General features: G+C 46.2%; 2 protein-coding genes across 2 annotated transcripts; both read right to left on the bottom strand.

The window, feature by feature from the left end:
* Window positions 1-1652: 1652 nt before the first annotated feature.
* LOC135984177 (olfactory receptor 52K1-like) lies at window positions 1653-2615 on the bottom strand. The gene has a single exon (XM_065598622.1). The coding sequence runs from the start codon at window positions 2613-2615 to the stop codon at window positions 1653-1655; it is 963 nt and encodes a 320-aa protein (XP_065454694.1).
* A 13519-nt stretch (window positions 2616-16134) lies between these two features.
* On the bottom strand, window positions 16135-18794 carry LOC101943749 (olfactory receptor 51E1-like). The gene has a single exon (XM_065598613.1). The coding sequence runs from the start codon at window positions 18755-18757 to the stop codon at window positions 17816-17818; it is 942 nt and encodes a 313-aa protein (XP_065454685.1). The 5' UTR covers window positions 18758-18794; the 3' UTR covers window positions 16135-17815.
* Between the last annotated feature and the right edge of the window lie 215 nt (window positions 18795-19009).

The raw sequence follows: 19009 nt of genomic DNA, 5'->3' as shown, positions 1-19009 counted from the left end.
AGTGGAATTACACCGTTAGCATGTTTTGGGCTCTTCTCCTTCTACAGGAGATTTGGGACGAGGGTTAGAGGAATGGTTCTGGGGAGGTGAGTACCCAGCCTCCCAGCCTCCCTCCCTCTTGCTAGGGAGAAAATGGGATTTCCCCTTCCCACCAGCTTTAAACCCCTTTCTGTGACCTGCCCTCAATAGACGCCTGAGTCTGTTCAAAGGCATCAGCTCAAAAAGCCATCTCATCCCCTGACTTGACATTGTTATCCCATAGACACGGCTTTACTTCGGCCTTACATATGCTAAGAAATGCTCTTGCGCAACAAGGTCAAGCGTTCCTTCAAAACTTGCCACCTCTTTACCCCTCCCCCGTTTTCCCAACAAATCTTTCATTTTGTTTACCTATTCCCCATGACTCATCCCAATAGCCCTTTTAAGAGTCCTAAATTGAATTCTATATGTTTCAGGGGTAACCTGAAAACTTCGCAAAACAGTATTTTAAAATTTACAATCGTCTAAAGCATCTTCACGAGGCATTCCATTGAATCCATTTCGGGCTTTACCAGTTAATTTCGCAATCAGGGTAGGAACTCTCTTACCATCAGGGATTTCATGTATTGCACACAGCTTTCAAAGGTAGTCAGATATTCAGCAATATCGTCCTCTTCACTGGATGCAGGACATAAGTGTTCCCATTTGTGGATTTTTGGAGTGATGGGAGTGGTTGGGGTCGGGGGCCTCTGGTTCTGCTTCTCTAGCAGGTCCAGCGGGGGGTTTCTCTCTCTCTCTCTTTTTCTTCCATAGCCCTTCTGTGTGCAGCCTCCTCTTCTCTGAGCCTCATTTCTGCCTGCCACATTTGAAACTCGCGGTCCTTTTCCTTCTCTGCTGCTTCCAGTCTGACCAGCTCTAGTTTTGTAACTGCCTCACTGGTCCTCATTCTTCTATTTCTTGTGCTTATTTCTCCTCACCCGAAAAAAACAAACAGAAAATAACAAAACTGTGACCTCCTCCTGACTGTTCTTAGTCACTGCACTTAAGACTCACTTAAAATCACAAATATCAGTGCCTGAACTTTGAACTCCACTTGGAGTAACAAGCTGTATATACATCCTGCTCGCTGCGCCGCTGTGATGTTCCCCTCTGCTCCTGGAGAGTTTTGCCTGGGCTTGTTTTAAGCCACGAGGACACATTTTCAGTCTCATAACTATACACATGAAATTACAACCTATAACATTACTATAACAACCATACTCAGTGCATCATGAGCCTTCCAAAGAGACCCGACATGACAAACTTTGCATTAGATACCACACAATCATACTATAAGGATGAACATGGGGGTGCAGGGTGTTCTCCCGAGTACAGAGCATCACAGTGGTATTGTTAAAGAACTTGGAATAGGCTCTCAAATGTTCAGACATCGCCACTGCCTTCACACTCCTCCACACTCCACACACAGGGCCGAGTGAGGACAAGGAGATGGCCAAGATCACCTTCTGGCCAGCAGCGCTAAGCTCGTGTAGGGGACGGTGTATGGCTCCCTGTGAGTTGGAGGTGGAGTTCCCATCCCAGCGTACACAAAGCCCCCAGAAACATGCTGTCTAAGTTACTCAGAAAACCTCTCCTCTGCTTCCTGATCGCTCAGCAGCCCCCTCCTGGTCAGCCTAGAAGCTTTTCCATCGGAACAGGAGAAGCACCCGGTCACGAATCTGTTTGGTTTTCACACCGTACACGATGGGGTTCATCATGGGAGGAAAGAGGAGGTAGAAATTGGCCAGCAGGATGTGTACGTGTGGGGGGACTGGGTGGCCGAACCTGTAAATTATTGAGGAGAGAACCACTGGTGTGTAGGCCACTAAGATGGCCCAAAGGTGGGCAACACAGGTGCTAAAAGCCTTGAGTTTCTCTTCCTTGGATGCCAGGCTTAAGACAGCCCTTAGAATCTTGACATACGATAGGGAGATGAACATCAGATCCAGCCCCACAATGAAGAAAGCAACAATGATCCCATAGATGTTATTGAACCTGGTGTCAGCACAGGCCAGATTGACCACGGCCATGTGCTCACAGTAGCAATGGGAGATGATGTGTGACCCGCAGTAGGGCAGCCTCCTGAGGACGAAGGGCAGAGGGAGCACTAGGAGAACAGCCCGGGCAAAAGCCGCCAGCCCGATCTTTGCTATCACTGAGTTGGTCAGGATGGTGGCATACCGCAGGGGGTTGCAGATGGCCACGTACCTGTCGAAGGCCATGGCCAGCAGCAGAGCAGTCTGCATGATGGAGAACGAGTGAAGGAAAAACATCTGCACCAGGCAGCCGTTTAAGCTGATCTCCCTGGAATTAAACCAGAAGATGCTCAGTATTTTCGGCACGGTGGTTGTGGATAAAACCAGGTCGATGACGGCCAGCATGGTGAGGAAATAGAACATGGGCTTGTGTAGGGAGGGCTCTGTCTTGATAACATACAAGAGGGTGCAGTTTCCTAGAAGGGCCACGGTGAACACTGAGGAGAAGGGGATGGAGATCCAGAGGTGCAGAGATTCCAGCCCCGGGATGCCTGTCAGGAAGAACACTGATGGATCAGAGCCTGTGCTGTTCGAATCTGACAGGTTGTCTTGTTGTGGCATCTTTTGCAAGTCTCACATCAATGTCTTTCCTTTCAATAAAACATAACACGTGAAATGAACAGACTCTGTAAATTAAATACATGCTAGGGGCCAGTCTCAGCTCTGGAAGAAGTGGATTGACCTCTTTCTGAGTTCATCAGTCATGTTGCAATACTAATCATACAAACACTTATATTTTTCTGTGCAAAATCATTTAAAGTTCTTAGAATGTCATTACAAGTCATGAGTTACGAACCCCACTTGGTTACAAATATCCTACCTGGTGTATCTTGCTACTAGAAGATGCATATTGTTTAGTGTGCATTCTCCCGTGAAGTACCTACGGCACATATTTTCAGCCTAGAAATATCTGGCATGTTAAGCTGCATGTAGCAAGATGTGCCTGGTACATTCAGCAGCACATTCTGGGTTTTCAGCCTGGATGTACGTAGTACATCGGGAACATGCATGAGTAGTGCTATTTTGATCTCAGCTTCAGAGCCCGAGCCTCAACATCTACACAGCTATCCTCGAGAAGCACAAGCCTGCATCTGTCAACCCGAGCTGTGAGACTAACTGCCGCTCGCTGCGTAGACATAGCCAAAGAACCTATGAGTCTGATCCCGCTCCCATTGAAGTCAGGGGAAGAACTCCCCACCGACTTCTGGGATAACTGAACTGTTTTTTTTAGGTGACAAATCTGAGGAACTGTCCCAGGTGTCAGCAGAGGAGGTTTTGGAACAAACTGATAAATTAAACAGTAATAAGTCACCAGGACCAGATGGGATTCACCCAGGAATTCTAAAGGAACTCAAATATCTAATTGCAGAACTACTAACCCGGGTATGTGACCTATCACTTAAATCATCCTTTGTACCAGATGACTGACAAATAGCAAATGTGATGCCGATTTTTAAAGAAGGTTCCAGAGGTGATCCGGCAATTACAGCCTAGTGAGCCTAACTTCAGAGCCAGGCAAATAGGTTGAAATGATATTAAAGAACAGAATCATCTCTCACCAATCTAGTAGAATTCGTTGAGGAGGTCAACAGACATCTGGACAAGGGTGATCCAGTGGCTATAGTGTAATTGGGCTTTCAGAAAGCCTTTGACAAGGTTCCTCACCAAAGCCTCTTAAGAAAAGTCACATGTATTCAAAACAGACTTTGAAGAGAAGAAATGTTATGATATAAAAAGTCCAAATGAACAGAGATGCAGAGACTATTTTCACAAAGGGAAAATTATTACAAGCTGCTACAAGCCATACTGACGTAAGGTTGTAGAAAAAATTATTAATTATTTCACCAACTGAGAAAAAATTGTGATCAAATAATTATGGAGTCATAGATTTTAAGGCAAGAAGGGACCATTCTGATCACCTGCTCTGAACCCTTTTCAATCTGTTAACAACCTTTTTGAAGTGTGGACACCGGACCTAGAAACAGTGCCCAATGATGGTCTCTCCAAGCTTCACACCTCTCTATTTCCACTTCCTATTCCCCTGCTTGTACATTCAAGGAGGTCACTTGTTGTCTCCATCACCACACTGCAGTGGGACCTCATGTACAGCTGGTTACACATCATCACTCTGAGTTCTCTTTTGAGTCAGTGCTTTCTAAAACAGAGCCCCCCATCCTGTAAGTATGATCTACAGCCTTGGTTCCTCGATGTAGGACCTCGCATTTAGTTGTAATCAACTGCACGTTGCTCAAGTGAGCCCAGTTTAGCAAGCGATTGAGATCGTTTTATAGGACTGCCCTGTCCTAATCATTACTTGCCTCTCTGCCAAAACATATGTCCCCCAGACTGAAATCTCCCATGATAACAGAGTTACACAATAGAGAATCTCTCACAATGCAATTGCACCAGGGGAGAGAACTATGGCTCTGTGTGTAACCCAAACACCCCTGATTTTTGGAATACTCAGTGCTTTCTTCACATCATTTTTTGTCTTTTGATGGAATTAAATAGTTCTCTTCTAAATGACCAGCCTCACTCTGCTCTCACTAATACGGGTGTGAATCCAGAATCATTCCAGGTTTACACAAGTGTAATTGACAGCAGATTTTGTCCCAAGCTTTACATTTACTTTAAAAATCTCCTATTTAGAAAGATCCTGGATTAGCTTTAATCTAAACTGCCCCGGCTCACCTGAACCCTGGCTGCGTCTCCTTCCCTCAGCACATGCTGAAGTCACACACAAACTGCAGGACTCTGCACTCAGCCGGGATCAACTGGGTGAGAGTATTTATACCTCCTAATGACCCCCTGCTGACTTTACTCCCCAGGTGGGAGGTGAGAGACTTGGGTCTCTATAGAGGTATGTTTGGTGGGGGCTCGACCTGTTCAGGGGGGCCGGGTGTACAGTGCTAAAATAATATGAGATCTGAGCTGTGTTCTATTTCCAGAAATGAAGCGTAAAATGCGGTCGTAAATAATTTGTATTTTATATTAGAGGGAAAAATCAAACAAAAAATTTCCAGAGGAAGCGGGAGAGAGAAAACTCATAAAATATTTAAACAAGTCACGTAACCGAACCCTTCTAGTATCTCTGTTCATCAGAGCGTTTGAAATCTAAGTTCGCTTGCTTCCAGGCTCTCTGCCTAGGATTCATATAAATGCTACTGTCTCTCCTCTCCAGGGCTATACCCCACGTGAGCACTTTTACTTGCTTGCTTTATGAAATGAAGATTTAAGCTAGTTCAATAAACTCTTTAGGAAACTTCTGACTACAAGCAGTGACTGAATGCCCATCCAACACGTGTGGCTAAGATGACGCCTCTCTCACTATAAAACGTCTACGATCTCCCCATCTGCTTACACAGATCCTGGAATGTAATTTTACAGCTTCAGCTTTGCTTCTAAACGTGTATACTAGTTTTCTTTATATTACGTGTGAAAGACAGCTCGAAATGTGAATTCAGGTGATTTCTGCATTACGAAGAGTATTTGAAAGAAGTCGCTAAATCAGTGGTCCCCAAACTTTTGAGGGTCGCGCACTCCCCCTTATCCCTGTCCTCATGCCCCCCCTCCAGAGCTGGGCTGGGAACGGGGCTGTGGTTCGGGGGTGAGGGGGGTAACGCGAACAGGGTTGTATGGGGGATGAGGCTGGGTCAGCAGCTGGGGGTGGGTTTGGGGCTGGGAGTGTGACCGTGGCCAGGGGACAAGGCTGGGAGTGGGAGCAGAGCTGCAGCTGGGCTTTGATGGGGACCAGCAGCTGGCATGTGGACAGTTGCAGCTCCGCTCCTGGCCTCGCCACCAGGCTGAGAATTGAGCCATGGCCAGCGGCAGAGGCTTGGGGCTGGCACAGGGCCAGGAGTAGAGCAGCCACCAGGCCTTGGTGGGGGCCGGAAGCTGGGACCTCAGCTGGGTGTGGAGCCCTGCGAGGCTAGGGACGGGGCCCGGTGCAGGGCCGGGAGCCGGGGACATGGCGGGGGGCGGGACCGGAGAAGAGCCGGGGGTGGGAATAGGCTGGGTGGTGCTCCCTACCTACCCACCCTGTAGTGGTGGGCCCGGGCCCTGCTATGCCCCGCCGGACGTTCCTCCATGCCCCCCCTGGGGAGCACGCCCCACAGTTTGGGGATCTCTGCTCTAACTGTAAACGTGATTATTAGAAACTGTAGGTTATAAATGTACAAACCAGTTGGTCAGAAGGCAAATATGAGAAAAGTGTTTGTACAAGAACAACGTGTGACTCAAACATAGTGGGGGCGTCCCCTCCTTGAATTGGTACCGAAACAGTTATGACGAGTTACCCTCCCAGGCTTTGCTTCTCTATGCTCTAAACTATACTGACCTGGGATAAAATCACTTGTATTTCAACAGCTTAAAAACACCCCCTTTGCCCACTAAACACTGACACCAGCTTAACTCTAGAGGGCAGTGTCTGGTGGTACACGGTTCAATTATGTACAAAATGGCGTCTTCTCTTTTGAAAACAAAAGAAGGGATTTCAGACCCGACGAGGGTTTTTTATGGAACTCGGTAACATCAGAACAACAAAACGCTGCTCTGAATTGTTCTGAGCGCCCGGCACTGAGACACTTTTCTGAGATGCTCCTGGCTAATTTAGTGCATTCCCCACATCCGCTCTTCTCTGGATTTCTGAATTCCGAAGCATGTTCTACAGACAGAACCCTAAGGAAATCACTGGGCCTCAGTCAAGGCATGCAACATGTGCTTTGTATTTCGCCACATTCAGGCAAAAATCCTGTGTCTCCGTATATGTCTGGGAATTCATAAGTGACTGCCAATTCAGTGAGGTCTGGGTTTCCTGGTTCTACTGTTGTTCTGATTTTTACTGGCTGGCAGAGCAAATCACCTGAAACAAAGAGGTCAGTGCCGACCTGGATAATCCCCTGCAGAAATGGCCTCTTTTTCCTCCAGGTCACCTACCCACAGTGTGCTCACCGCGGCCTTCCCATGCTATCCCCCTGCATCCGCCCTGCAGTCTTTGTGTGTACTCAGTTGATGTGTTTATTTCAAGGCTTTCGGCACCTGTTTCCCAACTTTGCGCCATCTTAGTGGTCTACACACCAGTGGTTCTCCTTAATAATTCCAGGTTCAGCCACCCAGTCCTCCCGCATGTACATATCCTGATAGCCAATTTCTACCTCCTCTTTCCTCCCATGATGAACCCCATCGTGTACGGTGTGAAAACCAAACAGATTCGTGACCGGGTGCGTCTCCTGTTCCGAGGGAAAAGCTTCTAGGCTGACCAGGAGGGGGCTGCTGAGTGATCAGGAAGCAGAGGATGCAGGAGAGGTTTTCTGAGTCACGTAGACAGCATGTTAGTGGGGGCTTTGTGTACGTTGGGATGGGAACTCCACCTTCGACTCACAGGGAGAAATACACCGTCTCCTGTACGAGCTTAGCGGTGCTGGCCAGAAGGTGATCTTGGCCATGACCTTGTCATCACTCGACCCTGTGTGTGGAGTGTGTAGGAGTGTGAAGGCTCCTTGCACGTTCTCTTGCTTCGCTGGAACATCTGGCCTTTATTATTGATACACCCAGCTACAGCCATGGTTGTGCATGCTGCAGGAACCAATGCTGTATCTGCCCCAGAGGTTCAGTCACTTCTGAGATGTAGCAACACACCAGGGGCCATTTAGGCACCAGAATAAGTGCTTAGTGCTGGGCTCTTTTGTCCCAAACGTGCCACCATGGAAACTGCTGGTGCCAACCTTTTTTTTTTTTAAACCTGGCCTTAGTTGTGGTGTTTGAACATTTGAGAGTTTGTCCCCAGTGGTTTAACCCTACTACACAGCAGCAGAATGCATCAGGTCGAGGGGGGGGGGGGAGGAAAGGTGTATCTGCCTCAAAGAGCACTTCGAAACTCCCCAAATCCTTACCAGAGTGATCTCAGGCACAAAGTATTTAAAGTTCACTTTCTGATACTGACCATAAATAAATGAAACAGAGTATTGTGTGTGTGTGTGTGTGTGTGTTAATAAAATACTCGTGAAAAAGTCTTGCTCTCCTTTGCTATCACCTTTGCTCCTGTTGTCTAATATATGCTGGATAGCATATAGATATATATCACATTCATAATCTGTATTATCTGCACCGTATATATACTAGTAGTACGCATTAACTACCAATAACATTAACCACAAATTCCGTAGCAAAAGAACTAGATAAGTTAAAAAAAGAACTAGATATAGTCATGGAGGTTAGGTCCATCAATGGCTATTAGCTATGTTGGGGAGGGATGGTGTCCCTAGCCTCTGTTTGCCAGAAGCTGGGAATGGGCGACGGGATGGATCACTTGATGATGGCTAACCTAGTGAGGAGGACTTTAAACTAGGTTTGAAGGGGGCAGGTGGCCAAAGCCCACAGATAAGTCAAGAACATGGAGACCCGGAAGAAGGTTTGGAATTTGGGGGAGCATAGGCTGTTATAGGAAGGATAAAGGAGAGACAAGACAGAACGGGGGGTGGGGAAGCAAATCAGTATCTTAGATGTCTGTATGCTAATGCAAGAAGTATGGAGAATAAGCAGGAAGAACTTGAAATGCTAGTAAATAAACACAACTATGACAGAGTTGGCATCACGGAGACTTGGTGGGATAAAATGCATGACTGGAATATTGTTACAGAAGGGTATAACTTCCTCAGGAAGGACAGGGAGGGAAAAAAGGAGGAGTTGTTGCCTTATATATTAAAAATGTATACACTTGGACCGAGGTTGAGATGGAAATAGGAGACAGACTTGCTGAAAGTCTCTGGGAAGGATAAAAGGGCTACAAAAAAAGTGATGTCATGGTCGGGGTCTACTACAGACCAGCTAACGAGGAAGAAGAGGTGGCTGAGGCTGTTTTAAACAACTAACAAAATCATCCAAAGCACAGGACTAGGAGGTGATGGGGGACGTCAACTCCCCAGACATCTGTTGGGAAAATAACACGGCAGGGCACAGATTATCCAATGAGTTCTTGGAATGTATTGGAGCCAATTTTTTATTTCAGAAGGTGGAGACAGATACTGGGGAGAGACTGTTCTAGATTTGATGTTGACAAATAGGGAGGAACTGGTTGAGAATTTGAAAGTGGAAGGCAGCTTGGGTGAAAGTGGCCATGAAATGATAGAGTTCATGATTCCAAGGAATGGTAGGAGGGAGAACAGCACAATAAAGACAATGGATTTCAAGAAGGCAGAGTTTAGCAAACTCAGGGAGTTGGTAGGTAAGATCCCATGGGAAGCAAGTCTAAGGGGAAAAACAATTGAAGACAGTTGGCAGTTTTTCAAAGAGACACTATTAAGGGCACAAGAGCAAACTATCCTACTGCATAGGAAAGATAGGAAGTATGGCAAGAGACCACCCTGGTTTAACCAGAAGATCTTCATTGATCTAAATCTCAAAAAAGAGTCCTACAAAAAGTGGAAGCTCCGTCAAATTACAAAGGATGAATATAAGCAAATAACACAAGTATGTAGAGACAAAATTAGAAAGGCCAAGGCACAAAACGAGATCAAACTAGCTAGAGACATAAAGGGTAACAAGAAAACATTCTACAAATACTTAGAAGCAAGAGGAAGAGCAAGGACAGGGTAGGCCCATTACTCAATGAGGGGGGGGAAATAACAGAAAATGTGGAAATGGCAGAGATGCTCAATGACTTCTTTGTTTCGATTTTCACCGAGAAGGTTGGTAGTGATTGGATGTCTAAAATAGTGAATGCCAGTGAAAATGAGGTAGGATCAGAAGAGGCTAAAATAGGGAAAGAACAAGTTAAAACTTACTTGGACAAATTAGATGTCTTCAAATCACCAGGGCCTGATGAAATGCATCCTAGAATACTCAGAGAGCTGACTGAGGAGATATCTGAGCCATTAGCAATCCTCTCTGAAAAGTCATGGAAGACGGGAGAGATTCCAGAAGACTGGAAAAGGGCAAATCTAGTGCCAATCTATCAAAAGGAGAATAAGGACAACCCAGGAAATTACAGACCAGTCAGCTTAACTTCTGTACCCGGAAAGATAATGGAGCAAATAATCAAGCAATCAATTTGCAAACACCTAGAAGATAATAAGGTGATAAATAACAGTCAGCATGGATTTGTCAAGAACAAATTGTGTCAAACCAGCCTGATAGCTTTCTTTGACAGGGTAACAAGCCTTGTGGATAAGGGGGAAGTGGTAGATGTGGTATATCTTGATTTTAGTAAAGGTTGTGATAATGTCTTGCATGACCTTCTCATAAATAAACTAGGGAAATGCAACCTAGATGGAGCTACTATAAGGGGGGGTGTAAAACTGGTTGGAAAACCATTCCCAAAGAGTAGTTATCAGTGGTTCATAATCATGCTGGTAGGGCATAATGAGAGGGGTCCCACAGGGATCAGTTCTGCGTACGGTTCTTTTCAATATCTTCATCAATGACTTAGATAATGGCATAGAGAGTACACTTATAAGTTTGCGGATGATACCAAGCTGGGAGAGGTTGCAAGTACTTTGGAGGATAGGATTACATTTCAAAATGATCTGGACAAACTGAAGAAATGCTCTGAAATAAATAGGATGAAGTTCAATAAGGACAAATACAAAGTACGTCACTCAGAAAGTAACAATCAGTTGCACAGATACAAAATGGGAAATGACTGCCTAGGAAGGAGTACTGTGGAAAGGGATTTGGTCATGGACCACAAACTAAATATGAGTCAACAGTGTAACGCTGTTGCAAAAAACCAAAACAAACATCATTCTGGGATGTATTAGCAGGAGTGTTGTAAGCAGGACACAAGAAGAAATTCTTCTACTCTACTCTGCACTGATTAGGCCTCAACTGGAGTATTGTGTCCAGTTCTGAGTGACACATTCCAGGAAGGATGTGTCGCCAAATTGGAGAGAGTCCAGAGAAGAGTGACAAAAATGATTAAGTATCAGAGGGGTAGCCGTGTTAGTGCGTCTGACAAAGTGGGTATTCACCCACGAAAGCTTATGCTCCAATACACCTGTTAGTCTATAAGGTGCCACAGGACTCTTTGTTGCTTTTTAAAAATGATTAAAGGTCTAGAAAACATGACCTATGAAGGAAGATTGAAAAAAATGGGTTTGTTTTGTCTGTCAGGGTTGTTAAGCACTGGAATAAATTGCCTAGGGAGGTTATGGAAACTCCATCATTGGATATTTTTAAGAGCAGGTTAGAAAAACAACTATCAGGAATGGGCTAGATAATACTTAGTCCTGCCACAAAAGCGGTCCCTTCCAGTCTTATGATTCTATGATTACCTGTTGTGTTCATTCCCTCTAAAGCAGCTGGCCTTGATCACTGTCTGAAGACAGGATACTGGACTAGATGAAACATTGCTCTGACGAAGTATGGCTGTTCTTATGTTCTTAGGTTCTTAACAGGGATATCGCTGAAACTGGCCTATACCATAATCCTGTTCATTCACTGATGCTAAGAATCCCATAACACCTTGCATTTGCTTAACAAATGATTTGGCACAAGCAGATAGAAAACTTGTCAAAATCAAGATACATTTGTTTCTATGTCTTAGTACAACCCAGGGAAGGACCTTCCCAGATCAGTGCCTGGAATGCTAATATCTAAAACAAAGCTAAGGAAAGAACAGAACAACAAGGTAGGGAACTGGAACAAACTGATGGGTTGGATTTTAGTGATGTGTAAAGAAATGTGTCACTTGTAAAATCATATAAATAATAGCAGCTGAAATTTGTAATGGGGAAGCGCAGCGTCAGGGTAAGGTGAATGCAGTATCGCTGCAGGGCATGGTTCTTTGGAGACTGGTATTGTATTGTACCTTGTTCCCGCACCATATTAATCAACCTGCCTGACATTGGTTATTTGGGATCTTGAATATATTTCATAACAATATAATGAACCAAAGTGTGGTCAAACGATACAATTTATCAACAATTCCAGATAGTTTGAATCACCACCCATAGATATCACTGCAGAGATCCTATGGCCCATTTTCCTTGGAAAACTTCTGATTTCTGACGTGTAGACGAGCCTCCAGCAGGGGTCTGCCTCAGTCGGTCTCACTGAACAGGGCTCGTGAGAACCCAGAGGTTCAGTTTAAGGAGATGGTGAAGCCGTGTGGCTCACGCTGGAGGAAGAGCAAGACCCCGAGGGGATCCGGTCACCGACGGGATTCCTCCTAGAGACTGTTCCAAAACTGGGGGAACTGCAGCACTAATCCTGTGTATCCGGGACACCTGTTATAGCCCATTATTTCTGACATTGATGTCTGAGACAAACACTGAACATTCTGAGTAAAGAAATGAGATAAAAATATTGACACGAGTGTGAAAATGTAAATGTAATTTCTCCTGTAAACATGGCCCTTTCAGACGCAGGGGAATAAGAGAGTCTGGGCCAGTTCCTCAGTGTCAGCGGAGTGACGCCAGTTTACACAAGCTCCGGCTCTGTGTTTTAGGGGCATCGGAGCATTTTACCTCTACTCTATAGAATGGCTTGAAAAAAGTACAGCGTCAAGTTTTTCCACCAAAATGTGAACCTTGGGGCAGATAGAACAACTAGGATGTACAAACATGCCCCCGGGAAAGTAGTTCCAGGAGCAAACAGGAGTGCTTAAGTATAGAATCATAGAATCATAGAATATCAGAGTTGGAAGGGACCTCAAGAGGTCATCTAGTCCAACCCCCTGCTCAAAGCAGGACCAATTCCCAGCTAAATCATCCCAGCCAGGGCTTTGTCAAGCCGGGCCTTAAAAACCTCCAAGGAAGGAGACTGCACCACCTGCCTAGGTAACGCATTCCAGTGTTTCACCACCCTCCTAGTGAAATAGTTTTTCCTGATATCCAACCTGGACCTCCCCCACTGCAACTTGAGACCATTGCTCCTTGTTCTGTCATCTGCCACCACTGAGAACAGCCAAGCTCCATTCTCTTTGGAACCCCCCTTCAGGTAGTTGAAGGCTGCTATCAAATCCCCCCTCATTCTTCTCTTCTGGAGACTAAACAATCCCAGTTCCCTCAGCCTCTCCTCATAAGTCATGTGCTCCAGACCCCTAATCATTTTTGTTGCCCTCCGCTGGAGTCTTTCCAATTTTTCCACATCCTTCTTGTAGTGTGGGGCCCAAAACTGGACACAGTATTCCAGATGAGGCCTCACCAATGTCGAATAAAGGGGAACGATCACGTTCCTCGATCTGCTGGCAATGCCCCTACTTATACAGCCCAAAATGCCGTTAGCCTTCTTGGCAACAAGAGCACACTGTTGACTCATATCCAGCTTCTCGTCCACTGTGACCCCTAGGTCCTTTTCTGCAGAACTGCTACCTAGCCATTCGGTCCCTAGTCTGTAGCAGTACATGGGATTCTTCCGTCCTAAGTGCAGGACTCTGCACTTGTCCTTGTTGAACCTCATCAGGTTTTTTTCGGCCCAATCCCCTAATTTGTCTAGGTCCCTCTGTATCCGATCCCTACCCTCTAGTGTATCTACCACGCCTCCTAGTTTAGTGTTATCTGCAAACTTGCTGAGAGTGCAGTCCACACCATCCTCCAGATCATTAATAAAGATATTAAACAAAACCGGTCCCAGGACCGACCCTTGGGGCACTCCGCTTGAAACCGGCTGCCAACTAGACACGGAGCCATTGATCACTACCCGTTGAGCCCGACGATCTAGCCAGCTTTCTATCCACCTTACAGTCCATTCATCCAGCCCATACTTCTTTAACTTGGCGGCAAGAATACTGTGGGAGACCGTATCAAAAGCTTTGCTAAAGTCAAGGAATAACACATCCACTGCTTTCCCCTCATCCACAGAGCCAGTTATCTCATCATAGAAGGCAATTACGTTAGTCAGGCACGACTTCCCCTTTGTGAATCCATGCTGACTGTTCCTGATCACTTTCCTCTCGTCTAAATGTTTCATAATTGATTCCTTGAGGACCTGCTCCATGATTTTTCCAGGGACTGAGGTGAGGCTGACTGGCCTGTAGTTCCCCGGATCCTCCTTCTTCCCTTTTTTAAAGATGGGCACTACATTAGCCTTTTTCCAGTCATCTGGGACCTCCCCCGATCGCCATGAGTTTTCAAAAATAATGTCTAATGGCTCTGCAATCTCACCCGCCAACTCCTTTAGCACCCTTGGATGCAGCGCACCCGGTCCCATGGACTTGTGCACGTCCAGTTTTTCTAAATAGTCCCAAACCACTTCTTTCTCCACAGAGGGCTGGTCACCTTCTCCCCATATTGTGCTGCCCAGTGCAGCAATCTGTGAGATGACCTTGTTCGTGAAGACAGAGGCAAAAAAATCATTGAGTACATTAGCTTTTTCCACATCCTCTGTCACTAGGTTGCCTCCCTCATTCAGTAAGGGGCCCACACTTTCCTTGATTTTCTTCTTGTTGCTAACATACCTGAAGAAACCCTTCTTGTTACTCTTAACATCTCTTGCTAACTGCAACTCCAAGTGTGATTTGGCCTTCCTGATTTCACTCCTGCATGCCTGAGCAATATTTTTATACTCCTCCCTGGTCATTTGTCCAATCTTCCACTTCTTGTAAGTGTAAGTATGCTAATGAGTAACGTACAGGTGTCCTTAATTTGCATGCGTTTGGAAAAAACTGAACATGACCATAAGGTGCTTGAGAGTATATGTCCTTTTCCAGATCTTTGGATGTCCTATTCCTATCTGAGGATTTGCAGAATTCATCTGTCTCGCATAATTTTGTATTTTCCCAGATAAAAAACATTTTGCCTCAGAAGTCCTGCAGTTCCGCTTGTGCCCGCCAGAGGGCGCAGTGGCGCCAGAAGAGCAAGCTGCGTTCATGCCGGCTGGTCTAGCGCCACAGCGGCCTCTGGTGGAAAGCGAAGGAACTGCAGCACTTCTTAAGCAAATTTTTTTTTATGTGGGAAAATGTAAAATTCTATGCCCGGTGCTGTAGAATTCCCCCAGAGCAGAGTTCATCACAGCACCCTGCCTATAGAGCCAGGTTAGGACAGAGTGGGGCACACAGGGCTGCTGGGGGGTTCAGAATGGCTAGTGGGGTGGAGGACAGACTGGAGCATGGACTCAGGAGCTAATGGGTGACTGACTTGAGCCTGGGGATGGGGATAGGGGGCTGCAGGGACACATAGGGATGGGGGGTGCAGGGACAGGGGCAGACATGCCTGACTGAATGGGAGAGGCTTGGGGGTCAGCCAGAGTCTGCATGGGGGAGGCTCCCCAACTCCCTAACATTCCAGTCCCTCCCCACTTCCCCCCCGCAAAAAAACCCTGTTCCATACTTCCCCCAGCCACACCCAACACCCCTCCAGGTTCACGGCAGGCGCCTTCCCTCTCCCTCAGCTCCTCCATTATCCCCGACTCCCCCAAGCATTTGCACTGCTTCTGACAGGTGCAGGAAATACAGTTCTGTATCAGAGGGGTAGCTGTGTTAGTCTGTATACACAAAAACAACGAGGAGTCTGGTGGCACCTTAAAGACTAACAGATTTATTTGGGCATAAACGTTTGTGGGTAAAAAACCCACTTCTTCAGAGTGAAAATTGGAGTGAAAGATGGAGTGAAAATTACAGACACAGGCATAAATATACTGGCACACAAAAGAAGGGAGTTACCTCACAAGTGGAGAACCAGTCCAGTGTTGACGGGGCCAATTCAGTCAGGGTGGATGTGGCCCACTCCCAATAATTGATGAGGAGGCGTTAATACCAAGAGAGGGAAAATTGCTTTTGTAGTGATCCAGCCACTCCCAGTCCCTATTCAAGCCCAAATCGATGGTGTTAAGTTTCCAAATGAATTGTAGCTCAGGAGTTTCTCTTTGAAGTCTGTTTATGAAGTTTTTTTGTTGAAGGATGGCTACTTTTAAATCTGTTATCGAGTGTCCAGGAAGATTGAAGTGTTCTCCTACTGGCTTTTGTATGTTACCATTCCTGATATCCGATTTGTGTTCTTTATTCTTTTATGTAGAGCCTGTCCGATTTGGCCAATGTACATGGAAGAAGGGCATTGCTGGCACATGATAGCATATAACACATTAGTAGATATGCAGGTGAAAGAGCGCCTGATGGTGTGGCTCATGTGGTTGGGTCTTATGATGGTGTCGCTAGAGTAGATATGGGGACAGAGTAGGCAATGGGGTTTGTTACAGGGATTGGTTCCTGGGTTAGTGTTTCTGTGGTGTGGTGTGTATTTGCTGGTGAGTATTTGCTTCAGGTTGGGGGGCTGTCTGTAAGTGAGGACTGGCCTGTCTCCCAAGCTCTGTGAGAGTGAGGGATCATTTTCCAGGATAGGCTAGAGATTGTTGATGATGTGCTGGAGAGGTTTTACCGTGGGGCTGTATGTGCTGGCCAGTGGTGTTCTGTTATTGTCCTTGTTGGGCCTGTCTTGTAGTAGGTGACTTCTGGGTACCGGTCTTGCTCTGTCAATCTGTTTCCTCACTTCCCCAGGTGGGTATTGTAGTTTTAAGAATGCTTGATAAAGATCTTGTAGGTGTTATTCTCTGTCTGAGGGATTAGAGCAAATGTGGTTCTATCTTAGGGCTTGGTTGTAGACAATGGATTGTGTGATGTGTCTGGATGGAAGCTGGAGGCATGTAGGTAAGTATAGTGGTCAGTAGGTTTCTATATAAGGTGGTGTTTATGTGACCATCATTTATTTGCACTCTAGTGCCCAGGAAGTGGATCTCTTGTGTAGACTGGTCCAAGCTGAGGTTGATGGTGGGGTGAAAATTGTTGAAATCCAGGTGGAATTCCTCAAGGGCCTCCTTCCCGAGGGTCCATATGATGGAGATGTCATCAATGTAGTGCAAGTAGAGGAGGGGCCCTAGGGGACGAGAGCTGAGGAAGTGTTGGTCTAAGTCAGCCATAAAAATGTTGGCATACTGTGGGGCCATGTGGATACCCATATCAGTTCTGTATTGTAATTTAAATGAATTACACAGAGTTCTGTGTTAACATGCCTCGTAAGGAATTTATTTGTAAAAAAAAAAAAAAAAAAAATTACCAGAATCTTTTCTTTTTTTGGTCTGTATTGTTACAGACATACTCGCTGACAGATATTTTAAAATAAATTACCAAAATAATCGTAACTAGCATGATTCTATGGTGTTATTTTGACAAATAAAATATGCAGACATTTGCAGAATTTTCAAATATTGTGTGCAGAATTTTTAATGTTTTGGTGTAGAATTTTAATGTTTTGGCACAGAATTCCCCCAGAAGTACCAGATGTAAGATCATGTGTCATTTATTCCTTTTCTGGCAGCTGTTATTTATTCTCCGCTATTAAGAGACTTGGTGTCGTGTATTCCTCTCTGACGTGGTGTATCAGTGTCATTCATGGAACTGAAGTTAGGAGGTCATACGCTGTGTTCAGTGCTAGACAGAAATCTGTTGATTTCAATTCCAGTTCCAGGGACTGGTGGCTCTCTTAGGCCACCCTGAAGTTCCTCAGGCTTCTGGCGGGAAGCAAGGCTGCTGGGATCTGCTGCGTTTGGGTGGCTGCCGCAGGATCTGATGAGGAGGGCAGGGGAGAGGGCTGGCTTACCCAAACTCCTCTCTTGTTCCCCTGTTGGTGCCGCTCTAGCTGTGGCTGTTGGACGAAAGGGAAACTCCAGGGACTGGCTATGTGCCACTGTGATCTACCCTGGGTTTGCTTTGAGTACAAGGATGCGTGGGGAATTGTCCTGCTTGTCGAGTGATGTTCTGGATTGGCCATGTGGGTTATTAATTATTGCTTCTGTTTGGAATGACTATGCAGCTGGCTAGATGAAAGGTCCCATCAGTGTGTAGTTCTTTGGAACAGCCTTGTGATCCTTTGACGGATTTGCTTGGTTTTCACCCCATACACTATTGGGTTGAGTACCGGGGGCACCAGCAAGTAGACGTTGGCCATTACGACATGGATGTTGGAACCGTGTATCTTCCCAAACCTGTGTACCATGGCCAGGCCAATGAATGGGACGTAGAACAGGAAGACGGCACAGACGTGGGAGATGCAGGTGCCCAGCGCTTTGAGCTGGGCCTCTTGGCTCAGACTCAAGGCGGCTCTGAGAATGAAGACGTACGACAGGGAGATCAGCAGGGAGTCCAATCCAATGACAGAGGTAATAACAATCAAACCGTAGATTATATTGACCTTTATATCGGCACAGGCCAGCTTCATCACGTCCTGGTGCAAGCAGTAGGAATGGGAGAGGACTCTGGAGCTGCAGAAGGGCAGCCTTTTAATAAAAATGGGCAAGGGGGCCATCACGGTAGCTCCTCTGATTACCGCTGCCAGCCCTATCTTGGCTATTTTGGGGCTGGTGAGGATGACTGCATGCCGCAGGGGACAGCATATGGCCACGTAGCGATCAAAAGCCATGGCCAACAAGATGGTGGACTCCATGGCCGACAGAGAGTGGATGCAGAACATCTGGAGCAGGCAGGCATCGAACCCAATGGTGGTGGAGTTGAACCAGAGGAGGTCCATCATTCTGGGCATGGTGGATGTGGAGATCAGCATGTCGATGGCTGCAAGCATGCAGAGGAAAAGGTACATGGGCTCATGGAGGCTTTCCTCGGCTTTGATGATATAAATAATGGTGCCATTCCCGAGGACGGCGAAGAGGTACAGCGAGCACAGAAGGAAAGCCAGCCAGAAATTCGCTGCCTCCAGCCCTGGGATTCCAATCAAGGTGAAGGTGGAAGCGCTGGAGCTGCTGTTGTTGGAAGCTGACATGGGTGGGACCTGTTGCTATTGTCCAGCTGCCTTTACAGAAGCCTGGAATCAAAACAATTATCGTTATCAGTATCACAGCAAGTGCCATTCTGATCTCGCTGCTGCTGGCCTCACTCTAGTAATGTCAGTGGGTTTACACTGGTTTGAGTGTGATCAGAATCAGTCCCTCAGTGTCTCCAGGGGCTGCACAGTCTGCAAATATTTCCCAGTACAGTGCCGCAGTCCTGGCAGCTGTTGGCACTCAAATGGGAA

The sequence above is a fragment of the Chrysemys picta genome, chromosome 1, assembly GCF_011386835.1.
Source record: "Chrysemys picta bellii isolate R12L10 chromosome 1, ASM1138683v2, whole genome shotgun sequence".
In the NCBI taxonomy this organism is placed as follows: domain Eukaryota; kingdom Metazoa; phylum Chordata; order Testudines; family Emydidae; genus Chrysemys; species Chrysemys picta.
Note: the sequence above shows the minus strand (reverse complement) of the source record. Positions and strands in the feature narration are given on the sequence as shown.

Coding starts and splice junctions, on each gene's coding strand:
- LOC135984177 (XM_065598622.1), bottom strand. CDS start 2,615: ATGCCACAACAAGACAACCTGTCAGATTCGAACAGCACAGGCTCTGAT.
- LOC101943749 (XM_065598613.1), bottom strand. CDS start 18,757: ATGTCAGCTTCCAACAACAGCAGCTCCAGCGCTTCCACCTTCACCTTG.